The sequence below is a fragment of the Artibeus jamaicensis genome, unplaced genomic scaffold (genome assembly GCF_021234435.1).
Source record: "Artibeus jamaicensis isolate MK-2021 breed Jamaican fruit bat unplaced genomic scaffold, CSHL_Jam_final contig_332, whole genome shotgun sequence".
NCBI lineage: Eukaryota > Metazoa > Chordata > Mammalia > Chiroptera > Phyllostomidae > Artibeus > Artibeus jamaicensis.
Window position 1 is genome coordinate 15,986,572 of NW_026521788.1, and position 25,394 is coordinate 16,011,965.

General features: G+C 41.7%; 1 protein-coding gene and 1 long non-coding RNA gene across 5 annotated transcripts in view; one reads left to right on the forward strand and one right to left on the reverse strand.

Moving 5' to 3' along the window:
• LOC119055719 (uncharacterized) overlaps positions 1-21,310 on the reverse strand; it is a 61,012-nt gene extending 39,702 nt beyond the window's left edge. For 2 of the 3 annotated variants that reach the window (XR_008391343.1, XR_008391342.1), the window contains exon 1: positions 21,221-21,308. This is a non-coding gene — a long non-coding RNA (uncharacterized LOC119055719). Of the gene's footprint in view, positions 1-21,220 lie in introns of all 3 variants that reach the window. The other variant, XR_005083744.2, reaches the window with a different exon arrangement.
• On the forward strand, positions 20,684-24,987 carry ADO (2-aminoethanethiol dioxygenase). 2 transcript variants are annotated; one of them, XM_037153990.2, is made up of 2 exons: positions 20,684-23,433; positions 24,650-24,987. In XM_037153990.2, exon 1 carries the CDS (start codon positions 20,964-20,966, stop codon positions 21,774-21,776), a length of 813 nt encoding a protein of 270 aa, XP_037009885.2. In that variant the 5' UTR covers positions 20,684-20,963; the 3' UTR covers positions 21,777-23,433; positions 24,650-24,987. The 2 variants fall into 2 exon arrangements, with proteins under 2 accessions (XP_037009885.2, XP_037009886.2); XM_037153991.2 differs by having other exon boundaries at positions 20,684-21,695.
• The last annotated feature ends 407 nt before the right edge of the window (positions 24,988-25,394 follow it).

The following is a 25,394-nucleotide window of genomic DNA, read 5'->3' on the forward strand; positions in this document are numbered from 1 at the left end:
GGAAGAGAGGGGGATTTTCAGTTGTGAAATGGTGACTAGGTACTACTTTCACAATAAAAGATCATTTATCTCTATTGACTCACACATACACCCCTATTTGATCAATTTGCTCTTTTATCAACTGTCCAGTATTCTGGCAGCATAAGAGTCAGGTCCAGGGGTCCTCACATTACAACCAGGTTACACATTAGCATCTGGAGCAGGCAGAACACTTGTGACTGCTCTTCTAAAATACCGAAGAAATCCCAGGTGCAGGCAGTGCCTAAATGTTTATCACATACCAAAGGTCTTCGACAAAGTTTTGTGTAACTTTCATACATTAACATTTCACTGACAAATGGAAGTGAAATTTGTAATAAGTTTTCTCACTTTCTATGATTAAAATTTCACACTCCTCATGTAAGTCCTTTTAATATTTTTTTCATAGTAATACCTCCTTTTAACAGACCAGAGGGAAAGAAAAACCTGGGAGAAAGTCCATGTCTAGACAAGACTATGTCTCCTTATAGTCCGAGGGCCACAGTGCAATGAAGCAGGAACAGCGTGCAGGGGTCTACAGATGTGCCTTGTTCTGCTGCACTTCGCTTTATGGACCTTCACACATATTCCATTTTTTACAAACTGAAGGTTTGTGACCATTCTGCATTGAGCAAATTTATTGGCACCACTTTTTCAATACCATTTGCTCACTTTGTATCTCCTTGTAACATTTTGGTAATTTTTGCAATATTTTGAACTTTTGCATCATTATTATACTTGTTATGGTAATTGGTGGTCTTTGATGTTATTACTGTAATTGGTTGGGGATGCCACAAACAGTGCCCACATAAGATGGCAAGCTAAATTAATAAATGTGTGTTCTGACTGCTCCACCAGAATGCTGTTCCCTGTCTCTCTCCCCCTCCTCAGGACCCCCTATTACCTGACACACACGAGTGACATTAGGTCAGTTAATAACCCTACAATGCAAAGAACCTATGCACCACAATGTTCATAGCAGCACAATTTACAATAGCCAAGAGTTAGAAGCAACCTAGGTGTCCATCAGTAAACGAATGGATCAAAAAATTGTGGTACATATACACAATGGAATTCTATGCAGCAGAGAGAAAGGAGGAGCTACTACCCTTTGCAACAGCATGGATGGAACTGGAAAGCATTATGCTGAGTGAAATAAGCCAGGTGTTGAAAGACAAATACCATACGATCTCACCTTTAACAGGAAGCTAAACAACAAAACAGACAAGCAAGCAAAATAAAAACAAAGACACTGAAATAGAGAACAAGGGGACAGCGACCAGAGGGGAGAGGGAAGGGAATTTAAGGGGGAAAAAGGGGAGGGATTTAGAGGAACAAATATGAAGGACACAGGGACAAGAACTAAGGGGGGTGGAAATGGGAGGGAGGTGGGGAGCAAGGGGCGGGGGAGGCTGGGATGGGAGAAATAGACAGAAAACTGTACTTGAAAAATAATTAAATTAAAAAATTAAATAAAAAAATAAAAGTATTTAAAAAACCCTACAATGGCCTCTGAGTGTTTGGTAAAAGGAAGAGTCACTCATCTCTCACTTTAACTCAAAAGCCAGAAATGATTGTGATTAGTGAGGAAGGCATCTCAAAAGCCAAGACAGACTGAAAGCCAGTACCTTGCACCAAACAGTTGTAAATGAAAAAAAAAGTTCTTGAAGAGAATTAAAAGTGCTACTCCAGTGAACGCATGAATGAGATAAGAAAGTGAAACAGCCTTACTGATGATATGGAGAAAGTTTTAGTGATCTGCACAGAAGATCAAACCAGCCACAACATTTTCTTAACCCAAGACCCTGACTCTCTTCAACTCTATAAAGGCTGAGAGAGTGAGGCAGCTGCAGAAGAAAAGTTGTAAGCTAGCAGAAGTAGCTTCATGAGTTTAGGGAAAGAAGCCAACTCTGTAACATAAAAGTACAAGGTAAAGCAGCAAGGGCTGATGCAGAAACTGCAGCAAGTTATCCGTAAGACCTAACTGGAACTCCTACTGAAGGTGGCTACACTAAACAACGTTTTCAATGTAGACAGAAAACGCCTTATATTAGAAGAAGGTGCCATCTAGGCACAGTTTAGAAAAAAGAAGTCCATGCCTGCCTTCGAAACTCAAAGGACAGGCTGACTCTTGCTAGGAGATAATGCAGCTGGAGACTTTAAGTTGAAGCCAGTGCTCATTAACCACTCTGAAATCCTAGGGTCCTTAAGAATCATGTTAAATCTACTCTGCCTATGTTCTGTAACTGGAACAACACAGCCTGTGTGATAGCACAACTATTTACAACCTGCTTTACTGCACGTTTTAAACACACTGTTGAACCCTACTGCCCAGAAAAAGATTCAAAATATTTCTGCTCATGGACAATGCACCTGGTCAGCCAAGAGCTCTGATGAAGTTGCACAATGAGATTAATGTTGTTTTCACGCCTGCAAACACAACATCCATTCTGCACCTCGTGGATCAAGGAGCAATTTGGACTTTCAAGTCTTATTACTTGGAAATGAAGAAATACATTTTATAAGGTTATAATTGTCATAAATAGTGATTCCTCTTATTGGTCTGGGCAAAGTAAATCAAAAATCTGGAAGGAATTCACCATTTAGATGCCTTTAAGAACAAGGGCGCTTCATAGGAAGAGGTCCAACTATCAACATTAACAAGGAGTTGGGAAGAAGTTGATTCCAGCCCTTGTAGATGATTTTGAAGGGTTTCAAGACTTTAGTGGAGAAACTGAAGATGTGATGAAAACAGGAAGAAAACCAGAATTAGAAGTGGAACCTAAAGGTGTAATCAAATGCTGTAATCTCATCTAACTTGAACAGGCGAGAAGGTGCTTCCTATGGATGAGCAAAGTGGTTTCCTAAGACAGAATCTACTCCTGGCAAAGATGCTGTGAAGACGGTTGATGTGACAGGAAGGAATTTAGAATATTTACATGCACTTGGTTGGTAAAGCAGTGGCGGGTTTGAGAGGATTGACTCCAATTTTGAAGGAAGTTCTACTGTGAGTAAAATGTCAACAACATCTCATGCTGCAGAGAAATCGTTCATGAAAAAAAAGATCAACTGATGTGGCAAACTTCACTGTTGTCTTATTTTAAGACAAATACCACAGCCACCCCAGCCTTCAGCCATCACCGCCCTGCTCCATCAGCGGCCAGTAACACTGAGGCAAGAAGACTGCGACTCACTGAAGGCTCAGTTGATTGTTAGCATCATTTGTTAGCAGTAAAGTATTTTTAATTAAGGTACGTGCATTGAGTTTTTAAAACATAATGCTATTGCACACTTAAAAACTACACTTTAGAGTAAATATAACTCATATATGCACTGGGTTACCAAACAATTCATGCGACTTGCTTTACTGCAATATTATTAGCTTCACTGTAGTGTTCTGGAGCCGAACCTGCAATATCTCCAAGGTACACCTGTACTCAACTGTTCACCAGCTGGGATAAAGAACCAGAAGTACCTTATTTAAAGGAAAAAAACCTAACGCGGGAAAGATCTTGGTTAAAGAAGTTAGCATAAGGAGATGGAAGAGACAGATGGTTGGAAGATGTTAACTCTAAGCATCTTAGATCCACAGCAAGGGTCTGAACTTTAGAACCCAGGCAAGGAGAAAGGAGTGGGCCCGCACCCGTGAACCCTCCGAGAGCCCACAGTGGCCTCTGCTGCTCCACACCTGTTTGCGGCGTGTGTAGAAACTGAGCCTGCTGGGAACAACAAATTGGTCCACCTGCGACTGCCTTCCTTCTCCCTACGCTATACCAAGGGATGGCGGGTTCTCCGAGGATGACACACTTAAATGTTCAACAGAAATAAAAAGAACAGCACTAGGAGAAAACGGAGGATCTAAAGACTAGGAGGCATGAATTATTAATGAGAATTGTCTCTAATACACATAAAAATGTATACCCCAAATCTGGTCTAATCAGTTTACCAAGCGCATGCCTGTCTCTGACAGACATGTCTGACCTAGATCTTAAAGTGGCTGGTTCCTTCTTGTCCTTTAGACCCAGCCAGTCCAGCTCCGATGCTACATTCACTGAGAGGATCGGTCTCAGTTTCCAAACTGAAGTAGTCGCCCAGTTACCTGCACTCTGTTCTCTTTATCCTAGGACTCAGGAAATTTTGAAATTATCTTATCCCTTTGTTTCCTTTCTATTCCCCCTTCCAGAACATAAGCTCCATGCAAACAGGAATCTTGCCCATCTTGTCACTAAAATATCCTGCATCCATAAAAAAGTATCTAATCCACGGAGTGGCTGTTTAACACGTTTGTTGAAATGAATGCACGACCAATCAATGGTGGAAAGTTATCAGTTTCTGGTAACTCAGAACTAATAGACTTTCTTGTTTTTAATGGATTTTCTCACAAATTTTCTTGTGAAAAAAGCTTCATTCCCTAATAATACCATGTAAATGAAGCACATAAATGGTAAAGCCTATTGTTTTTGAGATTATCTAAGCCATCTGAAGAATAAAAAATTCTAAGTACTTACTATTATTAAAGAATATGAACTACTGGGATATAAAGCACAATCATAAAATAAAATTCTCTATTACTTACTGTCTCTGACTAATACACCATCACTTCATCTTTCTTCTGACCCCTCCATGGGGCTGCTGCACATAAGGACCATTTATGTTTTTATTTTTTCAATCACAGTTTACATTCAACATTATTTCGTATTAGTTTCAGGAGTACAGTGTAGTGGTTCATCATATACGTCACTGTTCTCTCCAGTATTTCCAGCGCCCGCCCAGCACCATAGTCATTACATAATTGACTGTGTTCCTTATGCTGTACCCTACAGCCTCATGACTGTATTTTGTATCTACCAATTTGTACTTCTTAATCCCTTCACCTGTTTCACCCATCCCCCTGAACCCCTCTGCTCTGGCAACCATCAGTCTCTTTATTTCAATAGCAACTGGGGAAGAGTAAAACCAGCATTTGAAACGTCTACCGGGTACTTTACTTTGTACTGTGAGCATCTTTTTCACCACTTTTATTGTGTGAGAGGATTTCTCTTTTACCCGCCTCCCCGTGTCCCACAAAATCTAAGCAGGATCCCAAATCCTGCATCTGGAAGCCCCAGAAGCTTGGTACTATATAAATCTGTTATCCCACCAACAGTAGTTCTTGCCATACCGATGCAATTTTAACAGGCTAAAAGAGTCACCTGCTAATGTGTGAAAAATTCACAACTAGTAAGGAAAACCAAAAAGATTTTTCTTCACAGACTAAATAAACATTGCAGTATGAAGTGTATTTTGTGAAATAAATAATTAGAAGCTGGGCACTAAAGGGCCAAAACAAAAACAGTGGCTTTCAGCAAGCTTCCTAAATCCTTTATGATAGACTGTCGTTACAAGGCGCTACGGCTAAATGGAAATTCATCGTCACCAGTCCTGTTCACTTAGGCAGATGGTTCTATTTTAGCTTTACAGCAAGAAAACTGCACCATTAACTAAAGCCCACGTTATATTTTTAAAGTGAAATGTGTCAGGTAGGGGCTGGCTGCCTGCCCCTGGTTTTCCACCGCAGTGCGTGGCCGTGGGCTTCCCCAGGCAGGAGGACGAACGCCTGTGTGGGGACAGCACACGTGGCTGACCATGTCAGGGGAGAGGCCATAAGAGAAGGACACCAGCCTGGTGATTGCTCAGGCGGAAGGGGACAAAAAGGGACTAAATGGTAATGGGAAAGATGCAATAAAGATTAAATTTAAAAGAGAGAGAGACATGTGGGAAAATGCAGGCAGCATCAGCAGAAGGCTGGAGAGAGTCCCATTAAGTACAACTCCGTGGGCTGCACAACGCGCACTAGGCCAAGCAGAGAAGCGGTAACTTTTCCGCAGATGCACAAACAGCAGCTTGGGGCTGAGCCCTGCCTCTGTGTCCTGCCTGGGGTCCTCTGCTCAATCCCTCCCACCAAGTTGTTCCCCGTTTTTTCGTGGAGACCTGGGTCAAGCTGCACATCCTCAGAGGAGCTTCTTCTAACACATCTTGTGGAGAGTTGACTTTGATGTGTTTTGTGAGCCCCTACCTGTCTTGATTGATATGCAATAGGTACAATACAAATCCCTGGAACCTGCTTCTGTTCTCATTCTGGCCGCTGTGTGTCCCCACCAGCAGGCATGTATGTCCCCTGTAATTTTTCCACAGAGCTTAGTACAGTATTTTCAGAAAAACGGTTATTTAATAAAAGCTGGAAGAATAATTTAGCAACTTATACTGTCATAGGATTCATTCCTGAAAACCAGTAGGTTCTTGCATGAGAACTGGAGTTTAGGAAACACTAAAATATGATGGGAGGAAAAAGGATTAAATACATTAGGCTAAGGAGGAAACCGGAAGGAACCACTGAGGGCGAGGAAGGACCTCCAGACCAAAGGGCACCATTCAAGAGCTGAGCAGAGGAAAGGAAGCAGGGGGTCAGGGGCAGGGCGGGGCGCAGGGGAGACACCTCGAAGGAACAAATACTCCAGGTCAGGAGAGAACGGTGGTACCAAAATGGAGAGAGGGTTTCCAAGAGAGATGTGCCAAGAGTGAGGTAAAGTGAATATTTCTGGGAGTGGGGTGTGTAAAGCGGGCACCAAGACAGAAGAAAGGTGGAAAACGAGGAGCAGACCACAGTCACATAACAACCAAGTTCGCTAGCTAGACACTGAAGGAGAAGTGCAAGGCAAAGTTCTCCCCCAAATTGCTTTCTTGTCCCAAAAGCAGTTCCCAAACCACACCCACCTTTGCTAATGTGTGAGAACTGAAACCTAGGGATTAATGTGCTTGTTTCCATGGTGATACTTTTTGACACTTCACCTAACTCTCTTTTAAGGTAGAAGAAGGATTAAATAGATCATTTCAAAGTCTCTCGAGAAATCAAATTTGTTGCGACTGATCTCAATTCTCCCAGTGCCCACTACGGGGCATTCCGGAGCAGCCTTCCCAGGCCACTTCGCCTAACCAAGTACAGGGGCCCAGGAGAGCACCCAGCTGCCCTCTGGGACCAAAAGGTCCAGGAAAAATTCGAGACAGAGGGGGCCATCTCCTAGGATCCTTTCCGGCTTCAGACAAAACTTGTCCCTTAAGCATAACACACATGGAGCAAGAAAACTCTCTTCTCAGTGAACTCGTGTGTGCAGCCAGGGCCCGGTGCACTTCCCAAGTGCACCCCTCACTAGGGACCAGAGAAGAGGGGAAGTAACAGTGCCATCGCTAGTCGCAAACTCTGAGGTGGGCTGATTGCTTTCACAGTCCATTTTAATGCTCCATACCTGATACCCAGAAATCTAAAAGAAGGCTGTTTATCTCCACCCCTCCTCTCTCTTTTTTTAATAGAAAAAAAAAAAGAGGAAAGCAATTTAGAATCCATTGTTCCACCAATTGGGCAAATCACACATTAAAGCAGCATCTCCGCACCAGATTTTCTTTCCTCCTCTGCAGTGCTGTCCTCGCTTCCCCAGAACATTCTCCAATTACCATTTCTCGTGGGAGTGTATTCCAGAATATGCCCTGTTTGGAAGAGTGCAAAAGGAGCGAGCCCCGTAGTCACTAACATGTGTTAAGATATTCGTGAAATCATCCTTGGTTTTGCTAAAAATATTTTAATAAGATGTAGTCTTCACCCTCCTCAAGAAACGTATGACCCAATCCCCGAACTCCCTCCCCCATCTCTGCCCGCCATGGTGAGGAAATGGGCCCTGGGGGCGGGCACTCTCTTAAGATTCCCACACTCCGCCTGGGCTCTGGGGCTCCGTCACTTTACCTCTTACAAGTCTGGTGACGCATTCATCGGCCCCAGTAAGATCACAGCCTGAGGCAGGAGTTCAAAAAACCAAAGTGCAGACATTCATTTTTTGCAAAATTTTAAAGCAAATATATTTCCATCTGATGTTGTCTTACGAGATGTGTGCAGGAAGTTTCTTGGTCAACAATTTACTAAGTACTTTATTAGTAATATAATGTAGAGAATTGCTGCAAAATCTAAGGAGTTTCCAGGTAGTAAACAACCATTTGTTCTGATCTACAATATTTCATGGTTGTTCTGTTGACAATATCCAGTAATTTCTGTAACATACACTATCTGTTTGGAGAAGTACAATCTAAGGATTGCATGGCATGATTCTGACCACCCTAAACAGGTCAGGACAGGTTCATTTAGTTAGGGTCAGCTGTTTCCATATTCAGTCCCTAGATTTCTATCACATTCTATGTTCATGATAGTTTATGACTGTCTGAATAAATAGGAGCCAAGGTAACAGTAAAGAATAAAATGCATTTAAGTAAAGATCATATGAATCCAGAATAATTAAGGATCTTTCCTAGTTACTATTCCTTTGGAATAATTTAAACTTCTATTCAGTGTTTTCTTTTGTCTGTAATTACTGCTCTGTGAAATCATGAATATCTATTAGAATTCATGATTCTAAACCAAATTATTAAAAAGTGAACACTCATTTAACCATCAATATTAGTAATACTATCACTACTATTATGGATAATAAAACACTACTATTTGTCAATAAAAATTTTATATGACATTTTGTGGGAAAAGTAAAAACATAATGGTGAATTAGAAAAACGCGGCAAAAGAGACAAATGTGAAACTTGTCACTCAGGTATACTATTAAGACAACTGCCTATATATTATGTAAAAGCCAAAACTTAAAAAAAAAAGAGGAACTGTTTAGTTCAGTTTGAGGCAAAGAACCTTAAACAAAAAAAAAAGTGTGGTCAATGCAGAATGTTAAACTAGATATCCAGAAAGTAAGAACTGGTGAAACTAATATTTTACTTTGATGTTCAGTTAGACTTTTGAAAAGAGAGTAGGAGGAAAAAACAAACACTGAAATCCAGCAAAAGCAACTGAGTCTGACCCATTAAGAAATGTGGTCTAGACATCCAGCCAAGATGGAGGCATAGGTAGACACACTGTGCCTCCTTGCACAACAAAAATTAAGGACAACAAAAATTTAGAAACAAACAAAAAAAAACAACCAGAACTGACAGAAAATTGAACTGCATGGAAGTCCAACAACCATTCGACCAGACCAGTAAGAGGGGTGGAGCTGGCAGCAGATGGAGTGGGGCCTCGGCGGGAAAAAGTGGTGGCTGGCAGACCCTGGGCACAGGGAGGCAATGAGTAGACACAGTGAGAGCGCAAGGTGGCTGACCGTAGATGCACATTCACGCACCGATAAACCAGAAGAAAACAAGCAGTGAGACAGACCATGCAACCCAGGGCTCCAGCACGGGGAAATAAAGCCTAAAAGCACTGATTGAAAACACTTGTGGGGGTTGAGGTGCCAGGGAAGACTCCCAGCCTCACAGAAGAGTTCATTGGAGAGGCCCACAGGGTCCTAGAACGTACACAAGCTCACCCACCCAGGAACCAGCACCGGAAGGATCTAATTTGCTTCTAGGAAGCGGCAAAAGGGACTGAAATCAAAAGAGAGCAAAGCAAGCGCCACTGCCCCTCCCTGACCCCGCCCACACATACAGTGTCACAACCCAGCTACCAGCTTGGCCCACCTTGGCAAACACCTAAGGCTCCGCCCCTCACTAAGTAACAGGCATGACCAGACCAAAAAATTAAATTTAAAAAAAAATGATTCAAACAGAAGAACAGATCGAAGCCCCAGAGCCAATACATCTAAGCAACCAAGAGATAGCCAACTTATCAGATACACAGTTGATCAGGATACTCACAGAACTGGTTGATTTTGGTCACAAATTAGATGAAAAAAATGAAGCCTACACTAAGTGAAATGAAGGAAAATGCACAGGGAACAATAGGGATGGGAAGAAAACTGAGACTCAAATCAATGGAGTGGACCAGAAGGAAGAAAGAAACAACCAAACAGAAAAGAATGAAGAAACAAGAATTCAAAAAAAATGAGAGGCTTAGGAATGTCCAGGTCATCTTTAAATGTTCCAACATCCAAATTATAGGGGTACCAGAAGAGAAGAGGGAGAACAACAAGTGAAAAACTTATTTGAACAAATAATAAAGGAGAATTTCCCCAATCTGGAAAGGAAATAGACTTCCAGGAAATCCAGGAAGCTCAGAGAGTCCCAAAGAAGTTGGACCCAAGAAGAAATACACCAAGGTACATCATAAATACATTACCCAGATTAAAATGAAGGAGAGAATTCTAGAAGCAGCAAGAAATAAGGGACAGTCACCTACAAAAGAGTTCCCATCAGTCTGTCAGCTGATTTCTCAAACGAGACCTTACAGGCAAGAAGAGGCTCCAGCCTCTTCTTGGAAAGAAGTATTCCAACTCATGAAATGCAAGGACCTACATCCAAGATTGATCTATCCAGCAAAGCTTTCATTTAGAATGGAAGGGCAGATAAAGCGCTTCTCAGATAAGGTCAAGTTAAAGGAGTTCATCATCACCAAGCCCTTATTATATGAAATATTAAAGGGACTTATCTAAAAAAAAGAAGATAAAAAAACATGAACAGTAAAAAACAGCAAACTCACAGTTATTAACAACCACACCTAAAACAAAAGCAAACTAAGCAAACAACTAGATCAGGAGCAGAGCCACAGAAATGGAGATCACATGGAGGGTTAGCAACAGGGGAGTGGGAGGAGGAGAAGGTACAGAGAATAAGTAGCATAGACGGTGGGTAGAAAATAGACAGGGGAGGGCAAGAATAGTATGGGAAATGTAGAAGCTAAAGAACTTATGACACACGGACATGAACTAAAGGGGAGGAATGTGGGTGGGAGGGAGTGTACAGGGTGGAGGGAAATGAAGAGGGGAAGGGGACAACTGTAATAGCATAATCAATAAAATATATTTAAAAAAATAAATGTGGTCTGAAGTAAGTTTTTAGTGCTTCCCGTCTCCCCTTCTTCATTCCTTTTCCCACACGTGGTACTTGCTCCCCATTCCCCCACCAACTCTCAATTCCCAAGGTAATTTCTTCTGAGGCCTCTTCCTGAAGGACCTTATCATAAAAAAAGGTAGTTATATGTTAATAACATTCTTGTTTTAAGCTGAAAACTAAAGTTTCCGTTTTAATGTAAAAGTATGCTCCACTCAGGAATATTTTCATTTTAAAAGGAAAAAAATTCTTAGAGTGTAGCCGTCGGTGCTACAGCAGGCCCTTTGGAATATTCAAGCAGAATTTGAGAACAGCAGTGTTCTTCCGGTGCCCCCCACACCGCTCCAAACTGGAAGTCAGCAAGGCTCGGGTTCAGTTGCTTTATTTCTACTAAGACTTCACCTACTAAAGAGTATCTAGATATCCAAGTTAAACACACTTCATTTTCTTAAAATTACAATAATTTTAAAGGAAGAAATTACCAAGGTCTTATTCTATATTATCAACCAGGGCCCCCAGCCTGGGGACTCTGTCGGTTTCTAAAGAAAGTTATGGTTGTCACAACATGGAGGGCAGGGCAGCAGTTGGTGCTGCTGTCATCTAGTGCACAGAGGCTGGGAATGAAGAATGAGCCAATCCAAAACATCAACAGTGCTGAAGTTGAGAAACCCCGTTTTATACTAACTAACTTCTGGAAGGTCAGTATTTTGATGATGTAAATACCAACGTCAATGAAATTACTGTGTCCATGGTAAGAATAAAAGTGACTACAATTTGGAAGGATTTACACTATTTTCTTAATATTTCTGGAACATCTTCATTCTGACTCTGAATTATTTAAATTACTTTTTCAAAACAGTCAATTGAATAAAATGAAGAGGCTTTATATAGTTCATGTAAGTTACATTGGAAATGAGAGTTTTAATTAAAATTGGCATTTCTGAAACTCTAATTGCTAGTTACTGGAGAAAAAAAGAAAAATATATTTTCAAGATCAGCCAGATGGGAAGCTGCAAGATAAGAAATTATAAGCCAGTGTTCACATTCCAATCAGAATAAAATTGTTTATACATTTTTAATTCTGCTTAAATAGTAAGTAGTGAATTACTTAAACTTAAACTGCTTTTAACTGGCTAATTAACTTTCTAACAAATCTTATTAGGTTAATCGTAAGTACAACAGCATTTTTATAAGAACACACTGTATGTTAAAGGGCTCTATAAATTCCATTGAAATCAGACTGGTTTCTGATATAGCAAATTATATCTCTTCGTAGATGGATAATATGTCTGCAGAATCATAAAATATCCATTTTTAAAAACCCATATCTGATTGATATATAATGAAGTATTTCCGTTTGCATGAAGTTTTTCAGTTGCTCTAAAACCAGAGCAACACAAATGTCTTCTTGACATTAACACTTCATAACATTAGGTCATAGGGACATGACCACTGTGTCTTTGGTAACTCCTGTACTTCCACACCTGAAAGCTCTCTACCCTCCTTTGATTATGCCCCTCTCTTTTTCATGTTCTCATCTGTGACCACCCTCTCCCCTGGCCCCACTCCCAAGTAATGGCAAATGGCAGCGGAGGGATATGAGGAAAAACCACAATAATTCCTTCAGTCATCCATGAGATTGAAAACTGTCTCCAAACAGAAAAAGAGAGCCAAAGGATGGCTTTCACTTATGGGAATTTATCACAAGCCCTTCCAAATGTAAGAACCTTCAAATCACAATAAGGAAGGATCTTTTTTGAGGGTGTTGCTTTTGGTAGATTTATGGACTAGTATCCTTTTATTCAAGTCTGCCGCAAGCCACTGAGAAAGAACTTGAAATTGAGGTTCATCTCTTGCTAGTTGCCTAGGTTTGATAAATAAAGCAATCATCAAAATCAAGGAGTGTGTACTGCTTTTAAAAGCCCTATTTACTTCCCATAATATAGCAGCGTGATGGCTGAGCAATAAATGGCATTACTTAACATAATCACTTAATGTTGTGCAACCAATGTCAGGTCTCATTGCTTTATCACTTGCAAAGAGTTTCTTGATAATAAACTTGATTGTTAGCATGAAGATATAAATTGTTCACTAGTTAGAGCTGTTAATGAAAGCAAAGAAACACAAAAGAGAAAAAATAGGTTTGAGCAGCCCGAATTCATGCTAATTGTACATTCATTATAGGCTGACCAGGACTAATTATGTAATTAAACTATTCTCTGCTCCTTCGGAGAAATTTTTCTGAGCTGCAGTATTGGTTGTCAATTACCCCAGCAGGTTGCGTTGAAATGTATAGTTACTCAAGGCCTGTTTTGCTGTTCCTAACAGCAACACTCCGCACTCTTGTTGCATGGTAATTTACGCTTAGGGTGAAAAAAAGCATTTCCTTAAAAAATAATGTAGAAACTTAACAATAATGGTAAAACTATTTTAAACAAGAACTCCTGCTCATTTTATTCAATGACTTATATTTGGGAAATGTCAGTATAACATGCTTTAGGTAGAAACAACACAGATAAAAGAGAAATCCAACTCACTGCATGCCTGCTACTGAGTGCTCCCTTCAAGCGCTGTTTTTAAAAATACATTTAAAAAGTGTCTTTTATGATGCTCTGCAGTATTTTGCAGCATTAAATTATATTTATTTCATATAATTACCATATAAAAATTCACAGTTTTTTAAAAGCTGGGAGGAAAATAGTAAATAACCCAGACTAAATTCTTCACTTTATAAATAAGGGGACTGAGGTTCCAAGAAGTGAAGTGACTTACCCAAAGCCACACAGCAGGTTATGTAGAACCAAAATGAGAATTTGCATCCAATCAACTCCATCGTCCTGTCTTCCTTCGTTCCTGCTATCCCACTTTCAAACTGCACTGTCATTTATCGCACTTCCTCTAAAGTGCTATCTAGAACAGAGCATCCAATGGACAAGATTTTCAGTTTCTGGGTTTTTTTTTCAAAAGAAGACTTTGATTAGTAGCATTTCACTCTTCAAGGAAACACATGTGATACTGTACCTATTTCTCTCAAGTCCGTCAAATGCCCCAGAATATATTCTGAGGTATACACTCAAGGGAGCAGGTTAAAGGGAACACACTGGAAGGGAGAACATGTTGGCCAACAACACATCAGACAAAGGTGTAATCTCCAAAATATGTATAGAACTTATACAACTCAACACCATGCATGAAGACAAACAATCCAATCAAAAAATGGGTGAAGGACCTGAATAGATACTTCTCCAAGGAGGACATACAGAGAGCCCAAAGACATATGAAGAAGATGCTCAGCATCACTAGCCATCAGAAAGATGAAAATTAAGGCCACAATGAGTTATCACCACACACCTGCCAGGATGGCCATCATCAATAAATCAACAAACAACAAGTGCTGGCCAGAAGATGAAGAAAAGGGAACTCTAGTGCACTGTTGGTGGGAATGCAAATTGGTACAGCCACTGTGGAAAACTGTACGGAACTTCCTCAAAAAATTCAAGATGGAACTGCCTTTGGACCCAGCAATTCCTTGCTAGGAATATATCCTAAGAAAACCTAAACACTGATTTGAAAGAATATACATACCCCTATGTTCATAGCAGTGCTATTTACAATAGCCAAGATTTGGAAACAGCTCAAGTACCCATCAGGAAATGAGTGTATAAAAAAACTGTGGTACATTTACACGATGGAATACTGTGCCACGGAAAGAAAGAAGGAATCCTTACCTTTTGTGTCAGCATGCATGGAACTGACGACTATTATGCTAAGTGAAATAAGCCAGGTTGTGAAAGACAAATACCACATGATCTCACTTATAAGTGGAACCTAATGAACAAAATTAATGAGCAAAATAGAACCAGATGCATGGAAACATGCAACAGACTGATAGTTGCAAGAGAAGAGGGGGGAGGTGGGGACTGGTTGAAAGACAGTGAAGGGAATATATGAGCATGACCCATGAACTTGGACAAGGGTGTGGGGATTGACTGTGGGAGTAGGGGGTGGGCTGGGTGAGGGAGTAAAGGGGGAAAAATTGAGACAAGTACAACAGCACAAACAATAAAAAATTTAAATTTAATAAAATGGAGCAGGTTAAAAAACAAGGTATTATTTGCCTTGTCCAACTTAAAAGGAAAATATTATAAACTTGGGGTGGATTTATTAATTAGAGTGTTCAAACAATTAAGTTGCATCCTGCTATTTTGTTCCTGGGAAGGTCGATCCTAAATTGGTACACCATTTAACATCAAGCAATATTTACTAAGCATCCCTTGAGAAAGGCATTTCCCACGGGAGTACAATTTCATTCTAAAAAGTTCTGCCCATCTTCACTTCCTGTGATCCTAGGGTGTGGTGTATGTTCTCTGCAAGAAGTCAGAACTCTGGAAGCTTCCCCTGACCCTTCTGTAGTCATTTTTCAGGCAGACACCAGAATGAACACACAGTTCTTTTTTGCCAAGTTAAAAAAAAAAGATAATTTTTCCCTTTCACAACCTCTTAAAGATGAACATCAACTGTTTCACCACTTGTGATTCAACTCCATTAATTAAAATAAATATAAAGTAAAAATCTCTTTCCACCAAGAGGAAAAGGACAGATGGGGAAGTGGAGGAGGTAGAGATAGCTGATGTCTTCTGAGAGGAAAAAAAGCGGGGAAAGGAAAACAAGAAGCATGAAATTGGGGGGTGAAGTTAATTACGAGAGGTGAAGGGTGGCTGGATTTAATTTACAGTCCAGAGCTATTTTTTGGTCTCATAATAATTGCACTATTTAAAGAAGAGGAGGAAAACCTCTAATACCAAATTGGTAGGGGAGTGTTGTCCTCCTAAATCACCTCTCAGGATGGTAGTATCTGGCCTTTGACAGTGCTGCAGACTGAATATAGCAAAGGCCTCTCTCCATTATTGACTTGTGAAAGCTATACACCTGCCAACCTCCCTATGCACGCTCCTAATTGTTCATTTCTTCCTTCTTGCCTCCGATGGCCTGATATAAGACACTGGCAAGGAAGACAAAAAAGGATAAGACAAGTCCTTTTTCATCCCAACCTTACATGCACTGGTCTATAGAATCACACAGCTAAAAAACAATGTCTACAGTTTATAGCACACAATACAGCACTCTGCAATTTACTGGAACAATGTATATATCTAAAGTCTAACCCGACCTGAGCACATTTAACAACCCATACACCAAAGTGATTTGATTTCAGACAACTACACAAAGTTCAATCATAGTACAGTGGAGCAGAGTTAATTTATAAGATTTTAGTGGAGCTAGACAGAGCTAAGAGAGTTATGGTATAGTGATTTCAGGTAAATGATATGAGAAAATCCATGTTTGGTTTTGCCTGAATTGTCCTTACGATTATGTCCATCATCCACATTGGGTTAATGAGATGCTTCGAAGAATCTTAGAGACTGTCTCCCTGAATCAGGAAGAAACAGGGGTTTAGTGAAGTCAAGTGATTTGCTCAATAGACACAGCTGGTTAGCGGCAAGGCCATGCTTAGAACCAGCTCTTCTGCCTTTGCAAGTATTTGTTTTATTCTTACAACTCGACATTAATTTCAGACCATAGATGAGATTCGGGAATATATGAAGGGGCAGCTGATAGAGACTGGGAGAACTGTGTGAGGTCCCAAGGTGCCTGGTTTGAAGGCGCCATTGTGCTGTATACAATGATTCTTGTATCTTGTACCTTCTTCAGTAAATGTCTCTATTTTTCATAGTACACGGATGGATACTTTCTGGACACAGCTCGATATATGTATGCTGGGGGTTCTTCCAGTTCTTAATTTCTGGTTAATTAGGCAACTACGAAAAAAACCTCAGCTTTACTCATCCCCAAATTTAATAGTCGTGGGCAGGAGGTAAGATTTAAGTTTCATCAGTCTTACCTATCACCACATAGCTGTCAACTTGTGAAAATGAAAACTGGAGAGAAAAATACTTTAAGAAATAAATTGGCAAAGAAATAGCTCATCAGCAAGCCTTGTCAGCTCTACCTACAAGATAGATCCCTAATCTTTACACTAGTTCTCTTGTCTTTCCTCTAGATTACTGCACCCCAATCAGGGTTTCCCAGGTGATACTCTCTGCCCATCCCCGCTCAATCTCTGAAAAATGTGTAAGAGATCAGGTCTGTCTGCCCAAAGCTCTCCAAAAGCTTCTCACCACACTTACAATAAAATCCAGCTCCCTACAATGACCCTGAACTCCCCATCACCCCCTATTCACAGGCAGAACGGCCCGTGTAATATGGTCACTACCTACCTCCCCAATGTTGTCTCGCTCCCAGAACTCTGAAGGTCACTATGTACTCTAACCCCACAGGCCTTTGTTCTGGTCCCGTTACACCCAGCTCCTCCCCACCAGGGCTGTTTCCTGGACTTGGAGCGCTGTGACCCCATATTTTTCCATGGCTGACTCCTTCACATCAGGAGCAGCCCCTACAACCCATTTTAAAGTAACACTACACACACACCATCCTATCATCCTGTTTTGTTTTCATAAATGTACCTGTGTCTGAAATTATGTTGCTCATTTATTTGTCCTGTGTAACAACCCATAACCCCCAACCCTCTGAATATACACACACTTGCAGGTAAACTCCTTGGGAAGGCAGATATTCCTTGCTGAATCCCCAAAGCCTAAAATGGTACCCAGGGGATGCTCACTGTTTATCAAATGATAGATTCCACCGATCCCAAACTTTCCCAAATCTTGTTTCTGCCTTGTATGCCTAGCACTTGTTCACTATCACTTCTCTTTGGTCTGTTCTCTTTTTGGAATTTCTTTTGGTCTTCATTCTGGTTATTGCAACACTAGGAAAACAGAAAAAGGAGCATAAAAAGAAAGATGTGAATGGCAATAGAAACCCAGTAGCCTATGCTACTGGCAGGGGGGTAGAAGGACAAGTGAAGTGCAGCAGCATCAAAAGGAATTATGGAGTTGGCCTGTCTGTGCCCTAAAAAAAAAGTATCAAATGCCCTATTGATACCCAACTTTTAATGTGCAAAAGATTCAGATGCAATTGATTTACATAAGATCTGGAAATCTGCACCTTCAAGCAACACCCCCAGGTGATTCTGATACAGGCAGTCTTTGGAAACCTTGTACTCTTTTGCAAAACAAGGAATAGCAAGGGCCTGAGGGATGGTATTATCAGTAGTATGACTTAACCAATAAAAAATATTTTTATTCCTACTTTGAAACGGATTCTAAAGACAAGTCGAATTCCATTTTAATTTTCGGTAACTATAAGGGGGGGACCCCAAAAAAGCCAGAGTTTATTTATTCAAAAATTGTGTATTTATTCATACATATTTAAACTTCAGCTACCTTCAAAGTACTCTCCATTTGATGCAATACACCTATTGAGACTTTTTTCCACTGCTCAAAAGTTTTTTGAACTAGTTGATTTTGCGCCCTGTTAGTGATTCTGCTGGTCTTTTGTTTCACCACTTTTACATCAGCAAAATGTTTCCCTTTGAGGACTTTTTTCACATGGGAAAACAAACAAAAAGTCACTTTGGATGAGATTAGGTGAATGGAGGGTGGAGCATTGGGGTCATGCTGTTTTTGGTCAAAAACTGAACACTTACCGCAGTGTGGGCAGGTGTGTTCAAAAATCACCCCTCATGACATGAGCAGAAGTATTGAAAGAGTCATCAAAAAAAATTCACTGAAGCTGAACACAACCTCTCGCAACAATGCCAGCTGGTACACTGATACAGATGGGTTCCTAGAACATTCCCCTGGTGGGGGACACCTGTACTATAAGGTGCCCACCTTCCAGAAGATAATACCGGGCTTTTTTGAGGGTCTCCCCTTGTATTATTTAAATTCATTGGTCTTTACAGCTTTTAACCATTTTATACTATAGTGATAGGTATTATAGGACAACTACAATGTTCTACATGGTACCCCAGTGTTGTATACATATTACTCCATTTATAGCTAAGCTTCAGTTAAAAAAGTACAGCCAACTTTAAGAAGTGACAGATTCAGAAATCAAACACATCTGTACAATTATGTCACTAAAGTCTGTGCTCCGTGAAGTCTATACCTCCCAATAATCATATATTAGTAGAAGTAAAACCAATAAATAAAAGCCCAGATTTGTATATGAAAAGAGAGTTTTCTCTCAAATATTCCTCACTTTAGAAACTGACTGCCTAAGACCTCGCTGCATAGTGAACTTTGACAGTACATTCAAATACATTAAAAATGGCATGGCAGCCTCTGAAAATGAATTAATCTTAAGAGTCCTTGTCTAAAACAAATAAGCACTGTATCAAAATCACCAAATATTAAGAACTGATTCACTATTTAAAGATCTAACAGTGGGTCTTGAACTGGGCTGATAATCAAGAATCATTTGGGAAACAGCGTAAAAATAAGTTCTAGGCTTCACACTGGTTCTGAATCATAATCTCTGGTGTGTGACCCCCCCCCCAAATCTTTACTTTCATAAAGCTCCCCATGGGCTTCTGATGAGTAACCAGGATGCAGAACAACTGTTAACCCTCATCCCAGCATCCTACAAGGGAATAAACTGAAGATCTAAAGACATAAACGTGGCATAGTAGACTGGAAAATCAATACCCTCCACATTTGGTGTTTTTAATTCCAATTCATGCTACTGGTTTGGGTTAAACTATATGCCCTGCAGATTACTTACCATCCTCACCATCCTCGAGCAATTTAGTCCCTCATCTACAAACTGGGAATAATGGTGTTTATCTCTTGAGTTGTTGTGAGGATTAAGGTAATGCACTTAACACAGTGCCTAGCATTATATAGGTTCATTATATAGGTTTCACAGTGTGCATCACATAGGTTACACAGATTCATAAAAAAAGCATGGAATTTTTAACCGAAAAAGATGTACTAATCCACTCCAAATATGAAATGAACAAGACGCCTATGTTTAACTTTGGAAGTCCAAAGGAACTTTAAACTCCTTACTTTCACAGACCATTGTTTCTTACAGGGTGCCTCAGAATCATCTAGTGAATCAAACTGTCTGGTGACCAGTAACCTGTATTTTTAAAAAGCATCCCCCCTTCCCCTCCCGCACCCCACTGTCAACCTGGTGCTTTTTAGGCAAACCCGGTTTTAATAAACAGTATTGTACAGATTCGGTGACAACAAATGGCCTCCAGAGTCCCGGCAAAAAACGACTGTGCTCTGTAACCAGAAGAGCAGCGTCATCAGACTCTGATGCAAACAACAGCTGGCGACAGCTGTGCAGAGTAGTCACTGTGACCACCAGGGAAGGCCTCAACCCTCTCATCTAAGAAACAAAAAATTATGAAAAGCGCCGTTATAATCCCAGGGGCAGACAGTGTTGCGAAGAAGGCCATGAGGTGCTTAAGCTAACTCAACAGCTACCTTCCCAGGAGTGAAACCAGAAGGAAGTAACCCTGCACAGCTGACCAAGCCCAAGTGGCGTCAAAAGGTTAAGGACCTCCCGGCCTATTCCTCGGGGTGGCGAAAACCCTCAACAGGCTACAAACCACCTGCCGGAAGTTCGTCACCCAAGTCGGCAGGGGATGCCGGGAGTTGTAGTTAATGGGCTTGCTCCTGCGCCCCAGTTCTTTTGTTAAATACGCAAACACCTTGGAGGTGCAGGAAAGGTCGCTTTGTGACCAACAAATCTAATCCTCGCCTTTTCCAGCTGACAGAGGGAACTCTCAGCGCTTGTGCGGAATTTCGCACTACAAATCCCAGCATGCTGTGCAAGGGGCTCGGAGCAACCGGCCACCGTCGTAAGTACGGGCTGCAGCGGTCGGGCGTCTGGCGTAAGTCAAAGCCCACCACGGTCCCCAAGTCCGGTGCTGGTTCCAGGGTCGTGAGTGCAGGGTGTGGGCCGTGCGCGTGCGCTCCCGGAGGGGGCGTGAGGTGGGCGCGCCGGGTATTTTCGGAGGTCTTGACTGCTGAGGTTAACCGCAGCGGTGTCCCACGTTCCACCGGTAGTTGCGGGGCCTGTCTCGCCCGGGGCTGCACGCAGCCCTGGCGGCCACCGGGGACCGCAAGGGGCGGAGGAAAGGAGGGGGCCGGCCACGGCACTCGGAGGATCAGCCTAACATGCCCCGAGACAACATGGCCTCCCTGATCCAACGGGTCGCTCGCCAGGCGTGCCTCACCTTCCGAGGCATCAGGGGCGGCCGCAGCGCTTCTGACCGCGGCGCGGTGCCCGGCCCTGAGGCGCCGATGCCGCCGGGCTTCCCGGAGAACCTTAGCAAGCTGAAGAGCCTGCTGACCCAAGTCCGCGCTGAGGACCTGAATATCGCCCCGCGCAAGGCCACGCTGCAGCCTCTGCCGCCCAACTTGCCACCCGTTACCTACATGCACATCTACGAGACGGACGGCTTCAGCCTCGGTGTGTTCCTGCTCAAGAGCGGCACATCCATCCCACTGCACGACCACCCAGGCATGCATGGCATGCTCAAGGTGCTCTACGGCACACTGCGTATCAGCTGTATGGACAAGTTGGAGGCAGGCGGCGGGCAACGGCAGCGGGCCCCACCGCCAGAGCAGCAGTTCGATCCTCCGCTGCAGCCCCGAGAGCGGGACGCCATCCGGCTGGGCGTGCTGCGCTCGCGGGCGGAGTACACCGAGACCAGCGGCCCCTGCGTCCTTACGCCGCACCGGGACAACTTGCACCAGATCGACGCTGTGGACGGGCCCGCCGCCTTCCTGGACATCCTGGCCCCGCCCTACGACCCGGATGACGGCCGAGACTGCCACTATTACCGGGTGCTGGAACCTGTCAGGGCCAAGGAGCCCTCCGGATCGACCTGTGACCTGCCCCGAGAGGTGTGGCTCCTGGAGACCCCGCAGGCTGATGACTTCTGGTGTGAGGGGGAGCCCTATCCAGGTCCCAAGGTCGTCCCTTGATCCTGCAAGCGCCCGGTAGCTCTGGGCCGAAGACGTGCCCTACTCAGATCTGGGCCTGGCTGCCAGCGACCAATTACAAGGGCTCTCTCCCTACCCCCAGGCTGCCTGGGCGTTGGATCTACTGGAGTGGGCTGTAGTTGCTTCCTGTGGAGTCTAGGGAAGCACCGGCAACTGGACTGCAGCCACCAGGCACGGTTATGGGGGTGGGGTAGGCAGGGAGGCTAGGTTGTTTTCTGGATCTGTCATTGCCACCAGGGTTTTGATTTGTGGGGAGGGGGAGACGAGCATCTAAAGTGCTTCCATTCTAAAGCCATAATGACAGTACTCTTCTCTCTGTTCTCCATTCTGTGCAAGATACACTGAAAGGTTTTCTCCCTGCCTCCACCTTGTTTTCCCTTATGTTCTTACTCCCTTTACTCCGTATTATAACTTTAACTTATTGACTGTGCATGACCCAGCGGGTTTTAATTGGTTTTAGTTTAAGTTAGGTCATTGGTTAAAAACTAGGTTTAAAGAGATGAGCTATTGTCTAAAGTGAGCCGTCCTGTCTGATTAATACATTGTGAAAATTAAATCATTCTTCCAGAGTTGAGGGATCATCCCCAAAACATGACTATGCATGTAGAGGACATGATAATCTTTCTTTCCCTTGCCCAGTAGCTACATCTGGTTTGCTCTAACAGCACCTACTAAGGAATTCACACGTACACATTTCAGGACAAATTGCCACAGTTTATCTTCTCTAAGAGTCTGCAGCTCTGTGAGTTGAGCAGATTTTTCACCTTTAATGCAAAAACTATGTTTACCTGAAGTTACATATTTTTGTCATGGTGTAAGAGGTGATAGGGTAATTGTGTATTTTCTAACCAGAAGATTCAGAGACGCTGAATCTGCATGCTTCCAAACAACTGAATGTAAAACAGCGCTAGCCAGCGGTTGAATTTCATGTCCCTGTTTACTTCCAGTATTTTCCTGTAAAAATAGAGAAAAATGTTAATGACTGTTTCAAATCTTCTCAGCCCTAATGTTCCAGAGGGCTGGTGGTTCTAGCTGTGTTGTTGGCGGCTTCGTTCTCAGAACCCTCTCTCTCCCTCAAGCAGGACAGAGCCAGTGATTGCTCATCCAGTGTGGTTTTCTATAGGAAGAGACAAGCACTGCTGGTCAAGGGTACAGAACTGAGAATTAACTCCACTGCTGGCCATTTTAGGGTTCCAAAATGTGGGCAGAACTTCCCCCACACACCTTCTTGTAACAGTTGAGCTATCTTTGACTGGTTTTATTTTTTGTCATTTTAATAAGCCGAGCAGCTTGGCCCTGTTTACAAACACATTGACACTGTTTGCTTCAGGCTATGGAGCACTATTTCTGTCTTTTTACTATTTATTTATAGGACCCCTTTTTTCACAAACTTTTAATTAAAACTAATTAGAAATAAACACATTAAAATTTACCCAGCTGTTGTCTAAGCCCTGTTTATTGACTTGCCTATGCAGCAGTCCAGTTCTAATATCTATAATAAAGAGAGATTTGCTATTGGTGGAAGGTGTGGACCCTCTAGGAAAAAAATATGTGCCTTTGCTTCTTTATGCATACTGGATTACAGAGCCCCAGAGTGAAGGAATAGCTGTTCCCAGTTTTACAGACAGAATGAAAAAAGGTAAATTCTCGATAAATGAATTTTTTTATTTACAAAAAGAATGCTTATTGAAGGTGATGTGCCACTCACTATGTTATAAAACACAATGGATATAATGCCAAGAATTTCTCCAAGGTTACTAACACTTTATGGTAGCTTCACATTGTGTGGTTTAATATGTCTTGGGGGCAGTTGGAAGTAGTTTTTCATGTGTTCAGTTTGAAAAGAAGTTCTGCATATGCAAATTATGATTTTCTTAGAAAAGTATTCACCAAATGGGTGTTTTTCATAGCACAGTATGAATGTGTTTGGTTATCAATCACATAGCTACCAGTTTTTAATTATATTGTAACAAAAAAATGATTACCTTGTTAAGATTGTGGATAGTAATCTGCATGTTATAATACAACCTGGAGTACATGAAAAATCACAAAAAATGCTGGCAATGGGTCAGAAATAAAGGAAGAATTTTTTTCTCCAAACTTCACAATGAAAGTTTTCAAGTACTCAAGTACAAGCAAACTAAATGAGAAAAAAAAAAAAAAAACGAAACAAAACTAAGGTGCTTTTGAAAAGAAAAACTAAGATTGTTGCAGGCCAAAACAGTAATATATCTCTAGTTGAAAAGGAACAGTGAACTTCTTGGCTCACTAATAAATTCTGAATAAATTAATGGGGAACACAAAATGTAACCTGTTACAGTGAGCCACTAAAAAAAGAATATTCTTACTACAAAGGCAAATGTGCAAAACTTGCACCTTTGTGCATAAACTGTTCGTCATGACTGTCTTCGTGTGCTGCTCTTGTGTTTTGTATTCCTGCAATATAGACTGTTTTAATAACAACTGGGAAAAAGTTGTCTTCCCTGTAAAGACTAATGAGCACAATGATACTAACCACTTAACGTTCCTGTTGAATAACATGCAATAACTTCCTCTCATGGGTAAGAAGTTGTCTGTCTAAATACTTGTAAAGCTTTTTTAACTTTCTCATTATATCAATGGAGAGTATTGTGTACCTGCCTACTACTTTATGAGAAGTGGTTTTTTACTAAGCCTGATTTGCATGGATTGAGTTTATACCAACTGCTATTCATTAATGAAAATGGTGAGCCTCTTTTTAAAGTAATACGTGTTTGTCTACAGGAGTGGGTTCCTTGACCTTTTAACACCAATATCCTTGAACTTCTCCCAAAAGCTTCATCTTTTATTCCTCCTTTTGCATCATCCCCTTGTAGGTGTCTTGGTCTCGGCAGCCCAGGAGGACTCGTCATCACTGGTGTATTCCAAATGACTGAATTTTGTGCTATGGCTCTACTGCTCAATGAAGAAGCAATACATCTTTGATTCAGGGCTCTGCTCACTGCAATTCAACTCTAACCTGAGGGCAGTAACCCTCTTGTAACTCCGGTCTGAACTCCAGACCACTGATCCCTTCAGAGCAGAGGCATCTACTGTCAGTGAAGAAGTCATACGTGAAGTCCCACATAAATACTGAATCTTCAGATCCAGGGGTGTTTATGTTTCTGGATTCAAATTGGTGTACTTATGGAAAATAAAGGCATGTTTGAAATTGTTTAGAAGTAAATTTTATTTGACTAGTGCAAAACAGAAGGAAACACTGCCGTAGTGACTTTATTGTAACTACCTTCAAAGGTTCATGGTCTATACTGTAAGATTGTGTTGTGCTAAAAAAGGGTGACCTGCAGATTCTAAAGTTTATTTCCTTGAGAGTGAGCTTTGAAACAGTCTGAAACATATCTGAAACTATTTAATGTTTAATCCTACTATTTTGCTGCAACAGAAAATATCTTTTCATTTAACCTAAGAAAAATAAGCTAGTACAAGAAAAAATACTTTCATCCACATACAAAAGAATCTTTGGACTTAAGTATGGTCTTTCCTTCTGCAGTAAAATTTGTTTGGACTGGAGGCATTTTAAGGCACTTGGAGTAAAGTTGACCATTCTCTCACACACATTGT

Bases quoted from the DNA above. Each gene is read 5' to 3' on its own strand.
- ADO (XM_037153990.2), top strand. From the start codon at position 20,964: ATGCCCCGAGACAACATGGCCTCCCTGATCCAACGGGTCGCTCGCCAG.